General features: G+C 66.3%; 2 protein-coding genes and 1 non-coding gene across 15 annotated transcripts; 2 read left to right on the forward strand and 1 right to left on the reverse strand.

Moving 5' to 3' along the window:
* Positions 1-512: 512 nt before the first annotated feature.
* GRIN3B (glutamate ionotropic receptor NMDA type subunit 3B) lies at positions 513-8613 on the forward strand. 5 transcript variants are annotated; one of them, XM_045491164.1, is made up of 10 exons: positions 513-957; positions 2465-3057; positions 3396-4428; positions 6392-6537; positions 6931-7046; positions 7138-7289; positions 7520-7684; positions 7776-7834; positions 8020-8060; positions 8226-8613. In XM_045491164.1, exons 1-10 carry the CDS (start codon positions 526-528, stop codon positions 8519-8521), a joined length of 3033 nt encoding a protein of 1010 aa, XP_045347120.1. In that variant the 5' UTR covers positions 513-525; the 3' UTR covers positions 8522-8613. The 5 variants fall into 5 exon arrangements, with proteins under 5 accessions (XP_045347120.1, XP_045347118.1, XP_045347119.1 ...); XM_045491162.1 differs by having other exon boundaries at positions 8020-8613; XM_045491163.1 differs by having other exon boundaries at positions 6392-6477; positions 8020-8613.
* Positions 8546-16702, reverse strand: TMEM259 (transmembrane protein 259). Of its 9 annotated transcripts, none has more exons than XM_045491172.1 (11): positions 16325-16702; positions 12552-12827; positions 11762-11861; positions 11181-11291; positions 10865-10987; positions 10676-10776; positions 10528-10543; positions 10291-10371; positions 10048-10204; positions 9880-9979; positions 8546-9788 (listed from the first exon to the last, which is right to left on the reverse strand). In XM_045491172.1, the coding sequence occupies exons 1-11, from the start codon at positions 16544-16546 to the stop codon at positions 9243-9245; spliced, it is 1833 nt and encodes a 610-aa protein (XP_045347128.1). In that variant the 5' UTR covers positions 16547-16702; the 3' UTR covers positions 8546-9242. The 9 variants fall into 9 exon arrangements, with proteins under 9 accessions (XP_045347128.1, XP_045347127.1, XP_045347129.1 ...); XM_045491171.1 differs by having other exon boundaries at positions 10291-10374; XM_045491173.1 differs by having other exon boundaries at positions 10048-10180; positions 10291-10374; positions 16325-16701.
* A 373-nt stretch (positions 16703-17075) lies between these two features.
* LOC123607838 lies at positions 17076-17182 on the forward strand. The gene has a single exon (XR_006716953.1). It is a non-coding gene; the product is annotated as a U6 spliceosomal RNA (small nuclear RNA).
* The last annotated feature ends 4069 nt before the right edge of the window (positions 17183-21251 follow it).

A 21251-nucleotide genomic window follows, 5' to 3' on the forward strand; every position in this document is an offset into this window, starting at 1 on the left:
GCGCACTCGAATGGGCTGGTCTAGGTAGAGCTGGAGGTGGGCAGTATTGCTGTGTGACCCCTCCTGGGCCTCAGCTCCCCTGACATCAACGGGCAGCGTTCCCAGGCTGGGGCATGAGCGATTCTGGGGTGGAACGGGGATGAGTGTGGGGACAGATTTGGACACAAATGCCCTTCCTGGTGCTAAGCCTCGGTTTCCTCGTCTGTAGAATGGGGAAATAACTCACCTGGCACGGAGCTGGGAAGAGCAGTGGTTGGGGACCACACCCCACCCCCACCCCCGCGCGGCGTGGCCATCTGAGCCTCAGTTTCCCGCCCTGGGTAGTGGGTCCCACTCCTCCCTAGAGGCTTGCTGACCCTGGGGAACCGGACGGAGCGAGGGCAGGCGCAGGTCGGCCGGCGGCGTGGGGGGCGGGGGCGCGCGGGGGGCGGGGCAGCGAGCGGCGGGGGCCGGGCCCCAGACCCCGCCTCCTGCGCGGTGGCCCCGGCGGCTCCGCCCCGCGGCGGCGCGGCCGGCAACTTTGGGATGGAGTTTGTGCGGACGCTGTGGCTCGGCCTGGCGCTGGCGCTGGGGCCGGGGCCGGGGCCCGCGGGGGGCCACCCGCAGCCGTGCGGCGTCCTGGAGCGCCTGGGGGGCTCGGTGCGCCTGGGCGCCCTCCTGCCCCGCGCGCCCGCCGCCCGCGCCCGCGTCCGCGCCGCCCTGGCCCGGGCCGCCCTGGCGCCGCGGCTGCCGCACAACCTGAGCCTGGAGCTGGTGGCCGCCGCGCCCCCTGCCCGCGACCCCGCCTCACTGGCCCGCGGCCTGTGCCAGGCGCTGGCGGCGCCGGGCGTGCGGGCCGTGCTCGCTTTCCCGGGGGCGCGGCCCGAGCTGCGGCAGCTGCACTTCCTGGCGGCCGCCGCCGAGACCCCCGTGCTCAGCGTGCTGCGGCGGGAGGCGCGCGCGCCCCTCGGAGACCCGGTACGCGGGGACGCCCGGGGGCCGGACGAGGGGGGCCCCGGGACGCCCTGGGGGGCGGGGGCCGGGGGTCCGACGCCAGAGGCGCCGGGGGGCGCTGGCACAGGAGTCCCCGGGGTTCGCGGCACGTGGACGCCTGACCCCGGATGCCCCCCAGGGCGCGGGGACCCAGAAACGGCGGCCGACCCGGTGCGATGCTTCTGGACCCAGGATGGCCAAACCCACACGAGGCCCCCCTCGAGGGGGGCGGTGGGGGGCGGTGGGGGGCGGTGGGGCCGCAACTCCTGCGCAGACCCCCTTCCTGGGCTTTGGTGATGGGGGTCTCCCCACCGTGGCTGCTGCCCTTGTGGGCCCCAGAAGCCCCTCCCCGGTCCGAGGGCGCCCCCCAGCCCCACCGAGCAGGGCCCCGGGCTGGGAGGGGAAGCGGGTCTTTCTGCCCGTTTCTGGGGTGCAGTTCCGGGGTCTGCTGGTCTCCCCAGTCTCCTCCCCGCGACGGGCCACCCTCCCTGTCAGTCAGACCCCTCCCTCCGCATCTCTGGAGTTTATTCTCTCCTTGATTCCGCCTCTGGGCCTGGATCTGGGCCCGAAGAAGCAGAAAGCCGGATCCGGATGAGGGGTGACTGAGAGGGCTCTGGGGACCCCCGTGGTGCCTCTGGGAAAGGCCCCCTTACAAGGACAGCGGGGAGGGGCCCAACCTAGAGATATGGGGACTGGTAGGGGCCTCCCGCCTTCCGAACGCAGCTTGAAGCCCCTCCAGGCCGTCCTTCTCCTCAGGGAGGGGAGACCTCGACTGTAGAGGAAGCCTGGGGTCTCCTTAACCCCGCTGTCCCTGCCTCGAGGCGGGCCCCCTGCGCCGACCTTGTGGGAAAGATACAGAACTCAAAGCCAGGCCTGTGGCGCCCTCTGCTGCCGCCTCCAGGCCCGGAGCCCCTGCTATTTACGTCGGTCTTTTGGGAGGACTCGCTTGGACCCCCAGGGACTGAACAGCAGCCTCAGCCCTGGGCATCCTGTCCTCACCCGGGCAACACCCTGCTCGCCTTAGGTGTCTGGCATTGCCCTCTCTCTCATCCTTCACAGGCTAAGAGCAAGTCCCGGAGAACGTTCTGGGTGCCACAGGGCATAGAGGAGTCCCTCGGCCCCTGGCTCGCCAGGGAAGTCTGAATAGGGGATGGGTGATGGACCTGGGTTTTGAAGGATGTGTAGGAGTTGGGTGCCAGAGAGAGAGAGAGAGGTGTTCCAGCTGGGAAATGCGAAAAGCCCCAAAGTGGGGTGCGACCAGGGTGGCCAGAGCCAAGCGAGTAGGCCCTGCGTGTCAGGCCAAGGAGGCTGGGCTTTGTGCTAATGGCAGTGGGGAGACAGAGAGGGTTTAGAGCAGGGGCGGGCTGGCGGAGGCAGGCATGCCGCCCGGTCTTAAAGAGGACGTCTGTTTATCGAGCACCTACTCGTGGGGGTGGGGAGGGTGCGGTGGGTCACAGGTCGCCAGCCCCAACTGTGCCCACCCCCTTTCCAGAATCCGTTCCACCTGCAGCTGGACTGGGCCAGCCCCCTGGAGACGCTGCTCGACGTGCTGGTGTCTGTGCTGCAGGCCCATGCCTGGGAGGACGTCGGCCTGGTGCTCTGCCGCGTGCGGGACCCTGCTGGGCTGGTGGCCCTCTGGACCGCCCGGGCCGGCGGGGCCCCAAAGCTTGTGCTGGACCTGGGTCGGCCGGAGCCGGGTGCCGCGGGGCTGCGGGCACGCCTGGCCCCCCTGGGGGCCCCGACGGGGGGCTCGGCCCCAGTGCCCGTGGCTGCGCTCCTCGGCTGTGACGCGGCCCGCGCCCTCCGGGTGCTGCGGGCCGCGCCCCCGGGGCCCCGCTGGCTGCTGGGCACACCACTGTCCCCTGAGGTACTGCCCACGGACGGCCTGCCCCTCGGGCTGCTGGCGCTGGGCGAGGTGGCTCGGCCCCCGCTGGAGGCCGCCATTCATGACGCCGTGGAGCTGGTGGCTCGCGCCCTGGGAAGCGCGGCCCGTGCGGAACCGGAGCGCGCCCTCCCCCCCGCCACGGTCAACTGCCACGACCCACGCCCGGCCGGGTCCCCGTCCTCGGGCCGCTTGCTGGCACGGTGAGTGAGGGGTGTGCGGGTCCCGTCTGTGAGTCGGGAAAGGCACCATCGTTGGGTCCTTGCTGTATACCGGGCATCGTATCCTCCCGAGAAAGCGGGTTTTGACCCTAAGGTGGGAGCAGGGCAGGGGAAGGGGCAGGCGGGGGCTTAGGGCGCTCTGGGGGCAGCGTGCAGGGCAGGGGAAGTGAACCAGCCAGGCGGCCTCGCCGGGCATGAGAAGCGGGAAGCCGTCGCTTTCGGGCGGGGGGCACCGTCACCGCCCCCGTGGCGCGGGTGCCACGCTGGCAAGGGGTCCGGCCCCCGCTGCCTGACGGTGCCCCCCCCCCCCCCCCCGCCAGGTTCCTGGCCAACACGTCCTTCCAGGGCCGCACGGGGCCAGTGTGGGTGACCGGCTCCTCCCAGGTGCACGTGTCGCGGCTCTTCCGAGTGTGGAGCCTGCGCCAGGACCCGCGGGGCGCCCCGGCCTGGGCCACGGTGGGCAGCTGGCGGGCCGGGCGGCTGGAGTCGGAGCCGGGCGGCGCGGCCGCGCGGCCCCCGCCGGCGCCGGGAGCCGGAGGCCGGCCCAAGCTGCGCGTGGTGACGCTGGTGGAGCACCCGTTCGTGTTCACCCGCGAGCCGGACGAGGACGGGCAGTGCCCCGCGGGGCGGCTGTGTCTGGCCCCCGGCACCAACGACTCGGCCGCGCTGGACGCGCTGTTCGCCGCCCTGGCCAACGGCTCGGCGCCGCGGGCGCTGCGCAAGTGTTGCTACGGCTACTGCATCGACCTGCTGGAGCGCCTGGCGGAGGACGCGCCCTTCGACTTCGAGCTGTACATCGTGGGCGACGGCAAGTATGGCGCCCTGCGGGACGGCCGCTGGACCGGCCTGGTGGGCGACCTGCTGGCCGGCAGGGCCCACATGGCCGTCACCAGCTTCAGCATCAACTCGGCGCGCTCCCAGGTGCTGGACTTCAGCAGCCCCTTCTTCTCCACCAGCCTGGGCATCATGGTGCGCGCCCGGGACGCGGCCTCGCCCATCGGCGCCTTCACGTGGCCGCTGCACTGGTCCATGTGGCTGGGCGTCTTCGCGGCCCTGCACCTCACCGCGCTCTTCCTCACGCTGTACGAGTGGCGCAGCCCCTACGGCCTCACGCCCCGCGGCCGCAACCGGGCCACCGTGTTCTCCTACTCCTCGGCGCTCAACCTCTGCTACGCCATCCTGTTCGGACGCACGGTCTCCAGCAAGACGCCCAAGTGCCCCACGGGCCGCTTCCTCATGAACCTGTGGGCCATCTTCTGCCTGCTCGTGCTGTCCAGCTACACGGCCAACCTGGCCGCCGTCATGGTCGGGGACAAGACTTTCGAGGAGCTGTCGGGGATCCATGACCCCAAGGTGGGCAGCCGTGGGGCCGGGAGGTCTCCCACTCCCCCGGTTCCCGCCCCGAGACCCAGCCGCCGGCAGCCACCTGCTCCTGAAAACATTTATCGAGCGCTCGGTGTGTGCGCCGGGCGTAGGGGACCCGGCCGGGACCAAACAGGCAAGGGTCTCCGTGCCCCCAGGGAGAGGTGTCGCGGTCAAGAGAAGCACGCCGGCTTGGTGTGTGAGATGGCTATAAAGGGCCAGGAAGGAAAATGAGGCAGAGTGAGAACACAGGGAGTCCCGGGAGGGGCGTTTTCTGAAACGAGGGTGAGGAAATAACTCTGGGAGGGGGTGACATTCGAGAGACTTTTATGTAGAGATCAGGGAGGAATGATGGGAGAGAAGGCAGAGCAGGTGCAAAGGCCCCGGGGCAGGTCCTGCAGGGTGTCTAAAGCAGTTCTTTCTGAGACAGAACTTTCTGTCGGAGCCCTGGCGGCTTGCGGGCAGAGCAGTGTGCCCCAGTCTACATATGTCTCTTTTTTTTTAATTTTTTTTTTTCAACGTTTATTTATTTTTGGGACAGAGAGAGACAGAGCATGAACGGGGGAGGGGCAGAGAGAGAGAGGGAGACACAGAATCGGAAACAGGCTCCAGGCTTTGAGCCATCAGCCCAGATCCTGACGCGGGGCTCGAACTCACGGACCGCGAGATCGTGACCTGGCTGAAGTCGGACGCCTAACCGACTGCGCCACCCAGGCGCCCCTTTATGTCTCTTTTTTTAATGAAAAAGTTTATTCCTGAACAGGGAGCAGTGAGCACCATGGATGAACCCATTGTCCAGCTCCTAAGTCAACTCCCCGCCCCCCAGGCCAGTCCCAGCCACTGGACTGTCATTTCACCGGTTTTCTGGAAGCTTTCACACACCTCGGGGTCCCCTTTTCCCAGTTGTCTTTTCTCCCCCCATGGCTTGTTTGAATCTGGTCCTAAACACGCAGGCACTGTGGGTACATTTCCTCTCCACTTACTTCTTGCCCAAAAATGTGTTTGCTGGAGAAATTGTTTTTGTCCCGTAGCAGCTCCCACTGTTCGGATCCGGCTGACTGTGTCCTGAGGGTTGCTACACCCTGATAAGCCCCGTATCTTTGTAAATTGGTACGACAGCCTGGGCCCAGTGCTCTGTGATGTGCTAGCCACTCACACGCGGCCACTTTCAACATTTAATTAACTGTAAGTGCCCAACAGCCACTGAGAACAGCACAGGTACAGGGTCTCCTCGTCGGAAGGTTCCAGACAGGACCGCTCTAGACGCTCCACAGGACAAGGGTCCGGCTTTTCCGGAGGGCTGTGGCCACAGCAGGACCCGTGGGTCAGTGTAACCACTCCCTCATCCCTTAGGAGTTTGCAGACTGTGGGCGGCGCTGGGGAGCCAGGACAGGGAGGAGCGGCCGGCAGGGCTGCGGGGTTCCGGGTGGTTCAGAAAGTGGAGCCACAGGATTTGCAGACCCGCGTGGCGTGGAGACCAGAGAAACAGGGTGAGAAGAGGCAGCGCAGGGCCGACTGGGGCAGGAAGGGCCGGGAGGACAGGTGTGGGGGGGCCTGATCCCAAGGGATTCCCGCGGGCCCCCAGGGCAGCCACGGAGGAGGTGGTGAGAAGAGGCGGAGGAGGAGGTCTGGGGTGCGGGCTCGGGCTCGGGGCCAGGTCTGCGTGGAGACGGACAGTGGGCACCGAGGAGAGCGGCCCTCACCCTGGCGATCCTGCCCCCCAGGGACAGAGAGAGGGCCATGTCGCGGAACATCACGACTGGGGAGCTCCTGGCACCGAGCGGGTGGGGCAGGGGTGCTGCTGACCCCCTCTCGGCGCCCAGAGGGGCCCCAGTCGGGCCGGCGGCGGCGGCGGCGGCGGCGGCGGCGGGAGGAGCTGGGCGAGAGCCCTGGGGACGCGGGGCAGCCGGAGGCCAGGGCGACAGCGGCCCGGGCTGACGAGCTGCCCCCGCAGCTGCACCACCCGTCCCAGGGCTTCCGCGTGGGCACCGTGTGGGAGAGCAGCGCCGAGGCCTACATCAAAAAGAGCTTCCCCGACATGTACGCGCACATGCGGCGCCACAGCGCGCCCACCACGCCCCACGGCGTCTCCATGCTCACGTGAGGCCGCGGGGGGGCGGGCCCGACCCTGCAGGGGCGGGGCATGCGGGGGTTGGGTCGGGCCGAGGGGGCGGGACCTGACGGGGCGAGGCGGAGCACCGGGGACCGTGAGGGGGGCGGGGGCGACGGGGCAGGACGGTGGGGGGGGGGGGGGGGAGGCCGGAGCGGGGCTCCGGGGTGGGCGGGGCCCGAGGGGCGAGGCGGAGCACCGGGGGCGGGGCCGGCGACTACGGGGACGAACCATCGGGGGGGCGGGGGGGGCGCGAGCCGTGACCCCGGGGTGGGCGGGGCCTACGGGGCGGAGCCTGCGAGGCGGGGGCGACGGAGCCGGACCCGGGAGGGCGGGACCCCGGGGTGGGCGGAGCCTCTCACCCCACTGCCCCCACCCCGCAGGAGCGACCCCCCCAAGCTCAACGCCTTCATCATGGACAAGTCGCTCCTGGACTACGAGGTCTCCATCGACGCCGACTGCAAACTACTGACCGTGGGCAAGCCTTTCGCCATGGAGGGTGAGGGGCCGCGGGGAGCGGTGGCCCCACGGATGGCTCCTCTGGGGGCTGCGTCCAGCCTGGCCCCAACCCCACCCCTGGCCTCCCCCAGGCTACGGCATCGGACTCCCTCAGAACTCGCCGCTCACTTCCAACCTGTCCGAGTTCATCAGCCGCTACAAGTCCTCCGGCTTCATCGACTTGCTGCACGACAAGTGGTACAAGATGGTGCCTTGTGGGAAGCGCGTCTTCGCCGTTACCGAGGTGCGGCAGGGCCAGGGGACACGGGGTGGGGGCAGGCGGGGGCGCACCCTGAGCCTGCACGGCCCCCGCTCCGGTGGTTGCCAAGATGTGTGCGCTCCTACGCATCCTACCAAAGCCCAGCTCCGGTGTCCTCCCCACGAACGTGGAAGCCTCGGCCGGGGCTCCCCTTCCGGCCTCGCCCGCGGAGGGTTTGTGCCTGTGTCGTACCCCCTCCCCTCCCCCCCCCCCAGACGCTGCAGGTGGGCATCTACCACTTCTCGGGACTCTTCGTGCTGTTCTGCCTGGGCCTCGGCAGCGCCCTGCTCAGCTCTCTGGGGGAGCACGTCTTCTACCACCTGGTGCTCCCGCGCATGCGAAGAGGCAACAGGCTGCAGTACTGGCTGCACACCAGCCAGGTGAGGGGCGGGTTGCGCGGACGGGCGGGCTGCGCGGGCGGGCGACGGCGGCCTCCCGGGACCCCGACAAAGCGCCTGTCCGGACTCGTAGAGAATCCACCGCGCGCTCAACACAGAGCCTCCGGAAGGTCACGAGGAGCCAGAGCCAAGGTAAGGGGCCCCGAAGGCCACCCCCCGGCCCCCTGCCAGCTCTGACCCCCACCCTCAAGCTGACCGCTTGTCGCCTCGGCCCTCCCCGGAAGGACAAGGAAGCCCCACACCGACGGGGAGGGACCCTGACCCCAGGGGCCGAGCGCCAGGACACTGGCGCAGCCCCATCCACCCCATGTCCCCAGGGCTCCCGAGCAGCAGCAGGACACGCCCACGGCCTCTGCAGGTAAGGGGGGCTGGACACACGTGCGCCGGGCCGCGGCGAGGGAGCGTCGTGTGCGCTTCCTACTGGAGCCCGGCGTGGCCGCCGCAGCGCCGGACTCGGAGGCCGGGCCCCCGGAAGGCCCCGTCTGGCTCTGCTCCAACGGCCGCCTGTCCTCGGGCGCCCCAGGCCCCGGTGAGCTGGAGCAGCTGGAGCAGCGCATCAGGAGCGCGCAGAAGCGGCTCCACCAGGCCCTGGTGCGGCGCCGAGAGCTCCTGGCCCAGCTCGGGGATGGCCCCGGCGACCAGCCTCTGCACCTGCCCGAGGCCTGCTCCGAAGCAGCCGAAGCACCTGAAGTCACGGGTGACTCCTCCCAGGGAACGCCCCCCCCACCCCTGCCGGCCTGGACGGGGCGGCCCCCACTCCGGAGCCTGCACAGAAGCCGTCCTAGCCCGACGGGAGGAAGCACGGAGGCCCCTCCCTGACCGCACACACAGACGCCGCCAGGCCGCCGTCAACAGTTTATTCTATATACAAACACGATTTTGTACACTGCAATTAAATAGGATGGAATGAGCGCCTTTGTGCATTCCTCACCGAGGGACTCGGTTTGGCCACCAGCCCTGTCCCGCTCCCACCCAAGCAGGGCTGGACGCCTGTGCCCGGCCGCTGCCTTCCAGGTGGGCGCCTGTGTCCGCGTCCCCAACCCCAAGGTGCCAACTCTGCCCTCCCGGGACCCCAGCCCTGGTACGCACACCCGGGGTCAGGTGCCGTGGAGAAGGCACTGAGCATGATGCAGCACCAGCCAAGCAGGCCGGGACAGCGAGGGTGGCCCCCGCCGGCATTCACCTGATCAGAGACTTGCCCAGCTCTGCTACTGAGGGACAGCTCACTCCACACGTTTCACCAGCCCCTTCCAGAACCTTCCACGGAGCCCCCACCCCACTCTCATCGGCCTGCCTCCATCTGCCGGCTGAGGGGGCCCACCACTAACGTAGCAGGGACAGGCCTCCGGCAGGCCCCACCCTGGGGAAGAGACGGCCACCTCTGGGCGAACCCAACGGACCCTGACACCACCCCGAGGCAGGCTGGGCGGTCCCAAGAACCACCGGGACATCCTCCCCGACACCCGAGGGCTCCGGCCAGGTCATGCCCAGTGGGCCCGCATGGCCAGGGACGGGGTGGGGGCGGTCAGCTGCCCAAGGCTCAGGAGCCGACCTCCGGGGGCGGGTCCACTGGGGCTGTGGGTGCAGGGCTGGGCCCACTCACCCCGACGGCTGGGGGCGCCGCGTCACGCGCCAGGGAGTTGCTGGAGGGGGCACTGTCCTGGGGGACTCGGGGGGGCCCTCCACTGGGGCTCAGTGGGCCGGCGGGCCGTCGCTCCAGGAGGGAGGCACTCAAGCCAGACAAGAAGGAGGCGTCTGTGATCATGGCGGCCGTCTCTGCCATCCAGCCCAGGTCACCGCTGGCCGCCGCCGCCACCGAGGCCGCCGCGGCCACCAGGGAGCTGGGCGCCTCAGGCACGGGCCCGGGCCCCCCGCTAGCCCCCGGCGAGCCGGGGCCCAGGGCAGGGGCCTGGCCAGCAGGGTCAGGCGCGGTGGCCGGGGCACCTCCGTTGTTGTTGAGGTCGTCCGGAAGGGCCGTGGGGGCGCCGGGGCCCAGGGGCGGGGTCTGCAGCAGCACTTCCTGGATGCGAATCTGCTGCAGGATGGCGGGCAGCTCGTAGTGGTGGAAGAAGTAGATCATGGAATGCTGGAGGGCGGAGGGCGGGCTCGGAGTCAGGCGGGCCCCCCGCGGGAACCCGGGCCCCGCAGAGGCCGGCGCCTCGGCCGCGAGTCCTCACCTGGATGAAGAGCCAGGACGTGACCAGGGCCAGGCTGCTGTACTGGCCGTTGAAGCGGTAGTGGTAGGCGTAGAAGGCGAAGTGGTACAGGTAGAAGAACCTGGAGGGAGCAGAGTGAGGCGCCGCCCGCCGAGCCCACCCCGGACCCCCTCGGACCCTCCTGCTCACCGCAGCCAGTGTCTCTTGCTGGTGCTGGTGTGGCAGCAGATGGCGTCGTACTGGTCGGCCAGCCAGACGATGAGGATGATGTAGAAGGCCGTGGTGGTGTCGTTGAAGAACTCGGACATGATGGCTTCCATGCCTGCGGGAAGGCCTGGCGGCTGGGCTGGGGGCGGGGCGCTGGGGGCGGGGCACCCCGGGAGTGGGGGCGGGGCGGGGGCTGGGGCGGGGCCGGGAGGGCGGAGTCCTCACCTACGAGGGCCAGGATGACGGTCAGCAGGGGCGCGGCGGGGAAGGCGATGGCCATGTTCATCTCCAGCATCTGCAGCAGGTCCACTGCGGGCAGAGAGCGGCGGGCGGGCAGACCGGGTGAGGTGCCCGGGGGCGGGGGGAAGGTGGGCAGGGGGCCACGGGGCGGGGGGGGGGGGGGGGGGGGGCCTGGGGCTGAGCCCACCCCTCCGGCCCGGCTGGCCCAGCAGGGAGACTCACCAATGAAGACAAAAATCTGGTGGTGGGAGTATCGGAGCAGCATGGAGACGCTGAGGGTCTGCAGGCGAGGGCCGTGAGATGCCTCAGGGGGGGGTGGCCCGCACGCCCACCCCGCCCCCACCCCGCCCGCCGCCCCCGGGGCACTCACGAAGATGACCATGATGACGAAGGCGGCCAGGTAGGACGTGCGAGCCATCCACATGCTCACGAAACGGTAGTGCTCACCGGACACCACGTTCCGCAGGAAGCCTGCGTGGGGGTGGGGGCGGGGCGAGCCGTGAGCGCCCACCCGGCCACCGCCCCGCACCCAGCCCCCACCTGCTGCCGCCCGCCGCACCCTTGTTCTCCTCGTTCTCGGCCAGGCCTTTGACGCTGGACATGAGGATGTCGTCGTAGCCCAGGAACTCGGCCAACAGCAGGCGGCTGAAGCGGTCCCCGAAGCACTGGTCTCGCGAGGGGTCTGCGGGCGGGCACAGGATGGGGCGCGTCTGGCCGGGGCCCCCTCCCAGGCAGCACCGGGACCCTCCCGCCCCAGGATGCCTTGGAGGAAGGAGACTTCTTGTAGCCAGAGGGTGGAGACAGCCCCCCAACCCGGGTCCCAAGGGCTTCAGGCTGCCCCAAATCCCCTCTGCCTCACCCTGGGGGACACTCACCCAGAGTGACCACCATGACGGGGATGCTGAGTCGCTGTCGTGTGGCCTGGGACAGCCGGAGGAAGCCGTACTCCAGCGAGTACTCCACGACATATTCATCCTGTGGCCATGCTGCCGGGGCAAGCTCAGTGAGTCTCGGGGCCGCCCCTGGAGGGCTGGGGGGGGGGGGGGGGGGGGGGGAGGGGGGTTGGGGAAAGGGGGAGGGGCAGGCCAGGCTCGAGGGAGGGGGTCGCCAGGTAGAGCTGCTTTGCACCACACCCCCCACGGGGCCTTCGGGGCCCCCAGAGAAGGAGTCGCACACACTGCCGACAGATGGAGAAACTGAGGCACAGAGTGGCCATTCTCCAATACCGATCTGGCTGCTCAGACCCTCAACCCTCTGGGCAGGGGTGCAGCCCTAGACGGTGACCCGCTGTCATGAGGCGCCAAGCACACCTCAGCAGCCCACGCGGGGTGTACTTTTTTTAAGGTTTTATTTCTTAAGTCATCTCTACACCCAACGTGGGGCCGGAACTCACAACCCTGAGATCGAGAGTGATGCGCTCTCCGGACTGAGCCGGCCAGACGCCCCGGGCATGTACCTTTAGAGGGCGTCTCTGGGAAGGGGGACTCCTGGCTGTCATTCAGGGCCTCGGCACCACCCGGTGGCTTCAACACTTTGGGCTCAATGTCCAACTCGAACTGTGGAGCGCCAAGACAGGGGTCAGCGGCCGGGCCCAGAGGCCCCTTTCCCCTGCTGACTGAAAGACGCAGACTCCACCCCGGCCTCCGTGACCGCCAGCCTCTGCCCTGTAACCCACCAAGGACCCCCAACACCGAGCTCCCCCCGAGCGGCCACCTCCGGGTGAGGGTCTGCACTCTGAAGCCGGGGACAGGGGCAGGATCGGTGGGATGGGGCCACCTGGCAAGGTAGGCACCCACGCCCCACGGACGCCAGCCCCTCAACTGTGGGACTCTGGCCTCGAACTTGCTTGAGCGCGTCCTTCCTTCCAGGCTGTGGGCCCCACACATCCACCTGACCCCCGCGGGTGCCGGGGGCCCCTGCACGTCTCCAGTGACGGCGCTCACCACCCCACAGACGGCCACTCCACCTGGGACAGCCGGGACCGGCTTTGAGCACTGGGCCCAGCGTTTCCAGGGGGCTCCTTGTCAGCTGTGTCTGCCCTCGGTGCCCCCAGAATCAGACCAATCCTTTCCGAGTAAGGGCTGGGAAATGGCCCAGGGCCCCGAACCTCCCAGCACAGTCCCTGCCCCGACGCTGCACCTGCAGGCGTGCGCCAGGTCAAGCGCTGGGCCTGCCACCAGACGAGTCACTGGTTCGCCGTGCGCTCACCAGGCGCCTCCCGTGCAGGGCCCTCCCGGCCAGCTCACCTTGACGGAGGTGTTCCCAAACATCTCCACGGCCAGCTCCTCCTCCTCCTCCTCCAGCTCCAAGCTGCCCGGCTCCACGGCCAGGCCAGGGAAGCTGCCGCGGCGGCCACCATCACAAAACTGCAGGAAGACGGGTGCGCGGCTCGAGTTGTGTTGGACCTCCACGCGCAAGATGCCCTCCCGAGGCCACTTGTCCCGCACGTGCTCCAGGCAGTTGATGGGCGAGCGGGAGAACACGATGTGGATGTAGGCCAGGACAAAGAGCACAAACAGGGCCTGTGGGAGGGAGGGCGGTCAGTGCGGGAGCCCCCGGCGCTCGGGGGACCCTCCTGGGCAGGGGCTATGCTGAGCTGGCTCCGGGGGAGGAAGAAGTCCCAGGGACGTGGGCAAGTCCCGTGACGGCCCAGGGAAGCAGGGATGCCCTCTCAGACACTGCAGGACCCTCACCCGGGGACAGGGCACACTGGGCCTGGGCCCACCTGACAGAGGACCCCGCAGAGCACATGGTGACACCGGTGACCGCCCCCCCGCCTGGAGGCCCGCAGGGCAGCCCCGCGCTCCGCCTTGTCCTCAGGGCACCCCTGACCTCACCGGCCGCGCCCTCTGCACCGCTCCTGGGCTGGCAGGGCCAGCTTGTGGGGACGGTGCAGCCTCTCCCAGGGCGATCTTGCCCGCGGAGAACACTGGGCAGCGTCTGGGACTGGCTAAGGTGGGGCACTCCTGGCATGGCCGGGTGGGGGAAGGGGGCTGCTCTACCCCCACGGCACCCAGAATGGCCCCCACCACAGAAAACGACCTGCCCCTTGTCGCCAGGGTGAGAAGGGACTCTGCCCCACGGCACCTCACCAGCAGCACCTTTTACCCAGCTTGGAGGAGCGTCGAGAGGGCCGCCCCCCTCCCTGAGAGCCCATCTCACTGTCTGACGGCCAAGTTTCTCAGGGGCCTTTGGCCACGGGTCACCCCCAGACTGGGCACTGCGTCTGGGGCTTCACTCCCGTGTATCACCCACTGCCCCCGCCCCCAGGGAAAGGGTCCAGCTGGCCCGATGGGACGCCCAGCGCTGTTCTGGAAAAAGAGGCCGTCCAGGAGCCGGCGAGCCCAGGGGCTGCTCGGCCAAAGACAAGGTGTTTCCTCGGAGGAGCCGGTGCACACTTTACAGGCCCGCTACCCGTGGCTACGGGGCCACCGGCAGGGCCACCAGGACCTCGTCCCTCCCACGCTCTCCACGAGCCCTGCACATCTACCAGTGCCAGCCACAGACCGCCTGACCTCCCCGCCGGAGCCAGCCCTGCAGACGGGCAGAGGGGCACACACTCCCATCCCCGCCGGGCCACGGGGGCCGGGACCTGAGGGGGCGCAGAGCCAGGGGACGGAGGAGCCCAGCGTCCGAGCGTGCTGCTGCGACCCCGGGCCCAGGTACGCGTGAAGCCGGGAGCCCGCCCAGACTCCTCAGACGTGTTATCTGCGCCACCCCTGTTGGGCCAACGCGGACCGTGCCTCCTTGGCCTGCAGTGCCCCCGGGAGACGGTGACGCGGGCGGCGTTGACACGGATGCAGAGCCCCCGTGTCCAGGTCACCGCAGACAGACGTGGAAGCTACGAGCGGAGCCGGGGCCTCTGCCGGGGGCAGCAGGCCTGAGTCTGCCTAACGTCACACAGACCCTGCTGGGCCACCGCTGCACCCCATGCCCTGGTCTCCCCCTCCCTCCTGCTCCGCCCTCTTCGTTGCTGGGCCCCCGAACCAGGCGGGAGGTGGCACAGAGGTGTGCTCAGGGACTCCCATTCACAGCAAGGACCCTGGCGGCACTCCACACTATCGCACGTCACAACGACCCCGGAGGTCACCTCCGTTTTTCCGAGGGAAAGAGCGGCAGAAACACTGAATGCCAGAGCCCTGCTGACCCTGCCAGCATCGCTCGGTGGCTGCACGGTCAGGCTGCCCCAGGTTCAGAGACAGGCGGGGGCACCTAGTGCCCCCCGCTCCAGGACTCGGAGGTCCCAGTCTGGCCTCGATGCCAGGAAAACCAGCAGAGGTGGAAGCCAAGGCTGCCGGAACGCGGGCCCGGCCACTGCCTCTCATCCCCCAAAGGCTGGCCCGGTGGGGAATCAGGTGGTCTGGGCTGGCTCCTGGCTGTGAGCCACAGAAAGACGCAGCTCTGAGGAAGTCACCAAGGGACCTCCGTATCTGCAGCCAGAGTGCCGGAAGCTGGGCAGGCAGGAAGTAAAGGCACGGAGCTTTCTGGAACTTGCAGCAGCCGCACAAACCAGCCAGTCCCAGCCCTCACTGAGCAGATGAGGGAAACAAAAGGAACCAGGGGTCGGGCAGACTCGAGATGTCCGTGGGGCCTCCAGGCTTTGGCCCAGAGATCGCTCGGCCCAGCAGCACAACCCAGAGAGGAGAACTCAGGAGTCAGAACCCCCCGGGACACCTGACCACCTACTCCGGGGACACCTGGTATGCCGGGCTGTCCTGCTCCCATGTCAGGAAGTGGCGGGACAGAACTGACGCGACCAGGACCTGCTCCGGGAAGGCTGAGCTCCGACTGACCACTTGGGGCAAGCGGCACTTCCTCCCCGCAGGGAAATCACACCCACACACACTCAGGAGCCCAATAAAGGAACCCCGATTCAGGAATCCTCCACAGGGGACCCGTGATGTTCTAGAGGGGCTCTGGGGAGAGAGGAGGAGGAAGACCGCCTCCTCGTGCCATCAGGCACTCCCAAAGACAAGGGACAGGGGGACTCTGGTGGGCGGGGGGAGGGACTCCCCGGAGACACTGGCAGGCCAGAACCAGCACGCGGGTCTGTTGGGCAGCTATGACTGCACTCCTCCCACCAAAACCCAAAGTGCTGTCAGCTCCTGACCCACCTGGTCTGGTCTGCACCCCAAGAGCCTCGAATGCTAGCACCAGCCCCCTCTCTGCAGACAAGGAGCCCAGAGCTCCCTAGGGGATGCTACACACCCCGCCCCAGTGGGCAGCATGCTGTTGGGAAACGAAATGGCCATCTGCCCAACCGGGACCACCATGCTGCGCAGGAACCCGGAACCTTCTTTGAAGGGCTGCCAGCTGTCATCGGAGATCCTGTCGTAGAAGGACCTAGGCCAGTGCCAGTCCCCACTGAGCTGTGCCCATGGCTGAAACCTCTGTGCCACCCGAGGGAGGATGGCAAGGGGGTTTGCGCATGGCCCCTTGCTAAGTCATAACTTTGCCACTAACCCGGGCGACATGTCCTGGGCTATGTCCTGGGCTAGGTCACATTCCCCGGAGAGGCTCAGAGGGAGATGGAAATGGGGTGTGGCTTCCAGTGCAGGAAGATGGGCATGGGCTGTGTCCTGTCCTGGGAGAGGGAGGCCCGGAACCTCCCGATTTGGGGAAGCCCGAGACTGGGGGTTTGGTCAGGGCCAGGACAGGTCTGGAAGCCTCCTCCAGAGCGGAGGAGGCCAGGCAGCACGGTCAGGGTCACAGGGCTGGGCTCCCGGGCTCCTGCCTCCCGAGGTGAGGGTCCTGGGAAAGGGAAGGGCCAGGAGTGGGGGGCAGTCTGGACAGAGCTGGCAGTGAGTTTCCGGAGTCGGGATCAGGGGCCGCTAACCGGGCGAGTGAGACTCGGGCCTCCCGGGTAGAAGTCGCACGGGCACGGGGGCTGGGATCGCAAGATTAAGAGGCCCGGAGGAAGGGGGTTCGCCGCCCCGCTGGGGTCGCGGTCAGAGGTCGCAGACCTGGATGGAGGGTCCGGCCGCTAGGGTCAAGGGTCAGGGGTCGGGACCTCGGTCACCTTGAGCAGCACGAAGAACTCGAAGAGTCGTCGGAAGGCGGGCGGGAAGAGCCGCGAGTAGGTGACAGCCATCTTGAAGAAGAGCGCGTGGAAAAGCCGGTCGCGCACGTTGATGAGAGGGTTGGGGTTGAGGTTGGGGGTGCGAGGCCCGCGCGCGGGGACCGGGCCGCCGCCGCCGTTGGGCCCGGGCCCCGGGGCCCCGGGCGCCGCGTGCTCCGACATGCCGCCCAGCGTCGCGCCCTAACGGCCCGCGGGTCCCCGAGGGCGTCTCCCGGCCGCCATCGGCCGTCCTCACCGCGGCCGCGCTGCTCACCGACGCCCGGCCGCTGCCGCCGCCGCCATCTTCCGCCTCCGCGGCCTGCTGACGCCAGCGAGTCGCCGCGCCGGCAAGAGCGGCTTCCCTGCGCTCGCGGAGAACGCTGGGATGGCGGCGGCCCGCCCACTGCAGCCCCGCCCTCCCCCCTGGTCGCCGGGCCCGGAGCGCCAAGGCGGGGTGGTGTCTGGCCCAGGTGTTTTGCATATTATCCCCCACAAGCCTCAGCGGCTGCGAGGCGGAATTTGGACTATTAAATTCGTCAACATCTGAGGGTTTTAGCGTGATAACAGACACTCAAAGCATGCATGATGGTAGGAGATATTCATTTGCATGGCGCTCTAGAAAACTTGTTCAATGCGGCCATCTCAGTTTAGCCTAACTGTAAAATGATTTTGATTTTGGTCTTTAAATAGCTCTGCTGGGGCCCTAGCAGTCGTGCTCGCTTCGGCAGCACATATACTAAAATTGGAACGATACAGAGAAGATTAGCATGGCCCCTGCGCAAGGATGACACGCAAATTCGTGAAGCGTTCCATATTTTGGTACCAAATCCAGCTCCCGCGGAAGTGGGCGACCGCTCGGATGTCCCCCTGATCCTGCGTCGCCCCTCCCCGCTCCCGTCCCCCAGGACGCGCTCAGGCTGAGCTCCGTTCCAGCCCCTGACAGCTGTGCCCCTAACAGCAAATACTATTTCTTCCTTCTGGGAACTGGGTGTCTCGGGGCGGTCACCTCGCGCCGCCCAGACACCTGTCAGGCAGGTGTGCACCACACCCAGGAGATGGACGGACGGGTGGCGTTCTACTCCTCCGTGACCAGGAGACTGAAATCCTTCGCTTCCTGTTTCGTCGAGTACCCTGCACAGGGCCTGGCTAACGGCTCAAGAAATGCACACTCTTGAAATTATTGGGTTCACCCTTAAATCACCTGTTACTTGCAAAGGAGGGAAAAAATTTTTTTCCCAGCGGAGAGGCAGGCAGATGTCCCTTTGACCTGGAGAGTAAATCCAGCCTGGCTGTGGGGAGGCTCTGTGAGTTTCTCACGTGTCCAGCAGAGGTCCCAGCCCACTGGGCTCCTGAGCATGTGAAATGTAGCAACTTGTTTTTATTAGTGTAATTTACATTGAAAAGGTCGCGTACAGTCTAGAGTTTACTGCCGTGTTCTAGAAACTCACCAAAGCCAGTGCAATTTCAACCAGCGTCCACACTGCATGGCTAGCCGCTGGACAGCCACCAGCATCCCTGGAAAGCCACGGTCATGAAAATAAAAAGAAAGAAAAGGAAGGAAGGAAGGAAAGAAGGAAGGAAGGAAGGAAGGAAGGAAGGAAGGAAGGAAGGAAGGAAGGAAGGAAGGAAGAAAAAGAAAGAAGAAATGGCCAAGGAAAGTTCTAGGTCTAAACCCAAGGAGATAAGAGAAGGACCAAACACCACACCCATGCTTCTGGGCACAGCCGGGAAATTAGCAGACGGGCTGGATTTCCCAGGGTGCTGTGGGCATCACCGCTGCTCCTCTAGGTGTGCTGGTGGTATCCGGCAGGAGGCTGGGCTGGGGCAGGTTGGGAGTTAAATGGGGCTGCAGGGAGGAGGCTCCTGAGGAGCTGACCCTCAAGTAGGAGGGAGGGCAGTGAACGAGCCAGGTGACCAGAGCATCAGCAGAGAGCACAGCCAGGGCAAAGGCCCTGAGACAGTCCTGGGGCTGAACACGTGGGGGCACAGAGAGGGCATGCCTGGTGGAGAGTTCACCCGGCAGGGGGTGGGGTCCTGGAGGACATCTTGGCTGAGGGGGCAGTGGGGAGCCATGGCAGATTTTGAGAAAGGGAGGCTCCTGACCTGAGTTAACAGGTCCCCCCACTCCCTGCTTTGAGATGCTGTTGTTACTGTTACTGTTTTGTCACAGTATGTTCTGTCTGCATCCCGCCGGCCAGGACCAACACAGGCAACAAGACTGAAGTGATTGTTGGGGCGCCTGGGTGGCTCAGTCGGTTGAGCGTCCGACTTCGGCTCAGGTCATGATCTCGCGGTCCGTGGGTTCGAGCCCCGCATCGGGCTCTGTGCTGACAGCTCAGAGCCTGGAGCCTGTTTCAGATTCTGTGTGTCTCCCTCTTTCTCTGACCCTCCCCTGTTCATGCTCTCTCTCTGTCTCATAAATAAATGTTAAAAAATATTAAAAAAAAAAAAAAAGACTGAAGTGATTGTTTGCCGAGAGCAAGGGGAGCCCACCCAGAAGGCGCCCACCGACCCGACAGAGGGGCCCAACCCGGGGTCCTGCCCTGACGCCCCGGGGTCCCACTCAGAAAGCTCAGGCACTGAGGGGATGGGGGGGCCCAAGAGGTGGCTGTGGGGAAAGGGCCCGGGGCCCCTGCCGCACCTGCAGCCCCCATGCCCGGCCACCAACACCCCAGGGCCCGAGCCCTCAGCCCAGAACCTGAAGGGGCCCCTGCAGCCCCAGGTCCTCCAGCTGTGGTCCCCGTCCCACCGGCATCACCGAGGTCCCACCCCAGAGTCCCTGGAGCTCCCCTGCCCTGTGAGCCCTTCATCATTACTCATCCCCTGCATTCTCCCCAGGGGTGGGTCCTGGAAAACGAGTGAGTGCCAGGGAGTCAAGGGCAGAGGACAGCTGCAGGGGCCCCAGACCTCTTTGCCAGGTTCCTGATGGACGCCAACATTCCTAAGATACTGACTCGTGTTCACTCAACTACACTTAAGTCAGGCTGGCTCCCTGTGGCTGCTCAGAAGCACGTACATGTTAACCTGTTGCACGCTGACAGCGAACCTGAGGGCAGTGAGGAGCTTTCCAGACGGGGACCCGGACGCATGGAGAGCCCAGCTGTGATTGCCGCATAAAATCACGTGGCCAAGCGGGGAGTCGGGATTTGAACCCAGGCTCCAAGTGGGGGCGCCGAGGCCAAGGAATTATACAGAATTATACAATTCCATAAACCTGAGGTGTTGAATTTTGGGGTGTCTGGATGTCTTGGGTTCCGGGAGGTTGAGTGCCTAGCACCCAGGTCAGCAAACTGTCTTCTGCGAAGGGCCAGAAGCCAATGTTCTCAGCCTCGCGGCGGACAGAGCACTTAGCTCACCGTGTGACACAACGGCAGCTGGAGACGACTGGGCACAGCTGAGTGCCAATAAAACTTTTGTGCGACACACATTTTAAAATTATATGATTCCCACGTGTCGCAGAGTCCTATTCCTTTCACCCACTTAAAAATGTTGGAGGGGCACCTGGGGGGCTCAGTCGGTTAAGCATCCGACTTCAGCTCAGGTCGTGATCCCGCGGTCCGTGAGTTCCAGCCCCGCGTCGGGCTCTGGGCTGCCGGCTTGGAGGCCAGAGCCTGCTTCAGATTCTGTGTCTCCCTCTCTCTCTGCCCCTCCCCTGCTCACACTCTGTCTCTCTCCCTCTCAAAGAGAAATAAACATTTAAAAAAAAAAAAAATGATGGTTAAGAATGTCAGAAAACATCGTTATCTCAAGGGCCAGACCAAAAAAATAAATACATAAATCTGGGATCTGGATTTGGCCCCCGGGTCCAGAACAGCGCTGGCTGATAGAAATTTATAAGACCAACCGGACCCATGGTTTTAAATTCGAAGCCACATTAAAAGAACTAAAAGAGAACGGTGTTAGTAATACGTTTCACATAACTCGTTATCTTGAAAATATTACCATTTCAACATGCAACGTATGTGAAAAATTCCCGAGGTGTTAATTTACACCCTTTTCCAAATCCGGGCTGGGCTTCCCATGCCCAGCACGCCTCACTTCCCACGCTGACATAGCGTGGAAACACTCACGCATAGCTGGGGTGTGCAAAACTTACACCTAACAGCAAAGCGCGTATGTTCCCGGGTTGTTTCAAATCTCCTCAGATGTTTTCCCCAAATGGAATTTACTTTTAAGTCAGGATGAATTAAAATCTAGGACGAAGCCTCCGCTCCCTGGCTGCCGGGGGGATGGGGGGCCCTGCCTCGAGCGCTCACTCGCCCCGAGAACTTGCCCGAGCGGGCACGGCGTGGACGTAGGGCTGCACACACAGGCAAGCGTCCGGTCCATCTTGTCCGTCTCAGAGCCTCCCAGGGCAGGGTGGGGTCCCCAGAGTCACTGGCGGCTCCTGGACAAGCACCGGGGGGCTGGGCATGTTGCTGGCAGCCGCTGACCACCGCAGGCCGGGGCAGGGGCCCAGGGGAGCGGCTTGAGCCGCCTTCCCGCCGCCAGCCGCACAGGGCCCTGGGTCCCACGGATTCCCGTGCCCCAGCAGGACCCGCAGGGGGGCCATCCGGCTGCCCCCCCAGGGCCCTGCCGCCCTCAGAGCGCCCCACCTCGACACCAACAAGCCACATTACTCCCACACTCAGAGCTGCAGCTTCCCGTTGTTGGCTCTCCGCCATGCACTGGTCCCCCCTTTCACAGACGGGGAAGCTGAGACCCAAAAGGGAAGGGACTCACCCGAGACCACCGGCTAGGACTTGAACCCTGAAGAAAGGACCTTCAGATGGAAGGAATCGGAAGGGTTGACAGATATCCAGGAAGTGGGGGCCAGGCAGGTGTGCTCCTGGGGGAAGGGGTAGGGGTGAGTCACCTCTGAGCCCTCACGGAGCCCAACCAGCTGCTT

The sequence above is a fragment of the Leopardus geoffroyi genome, chromosome A2, assembly GCF_018350155.1.
Source record: "Leopardus geoffroyi isolate Oge1 chromosome A2, O.geoffroyi_Oge1_pat1.0, whole genome shotgun sequence".
NCBI lineage: Eukaryota > Metazoa > Chordata > Mammalia > Carnivora > Felidae > Leopardus > Leopardus geoffroyi.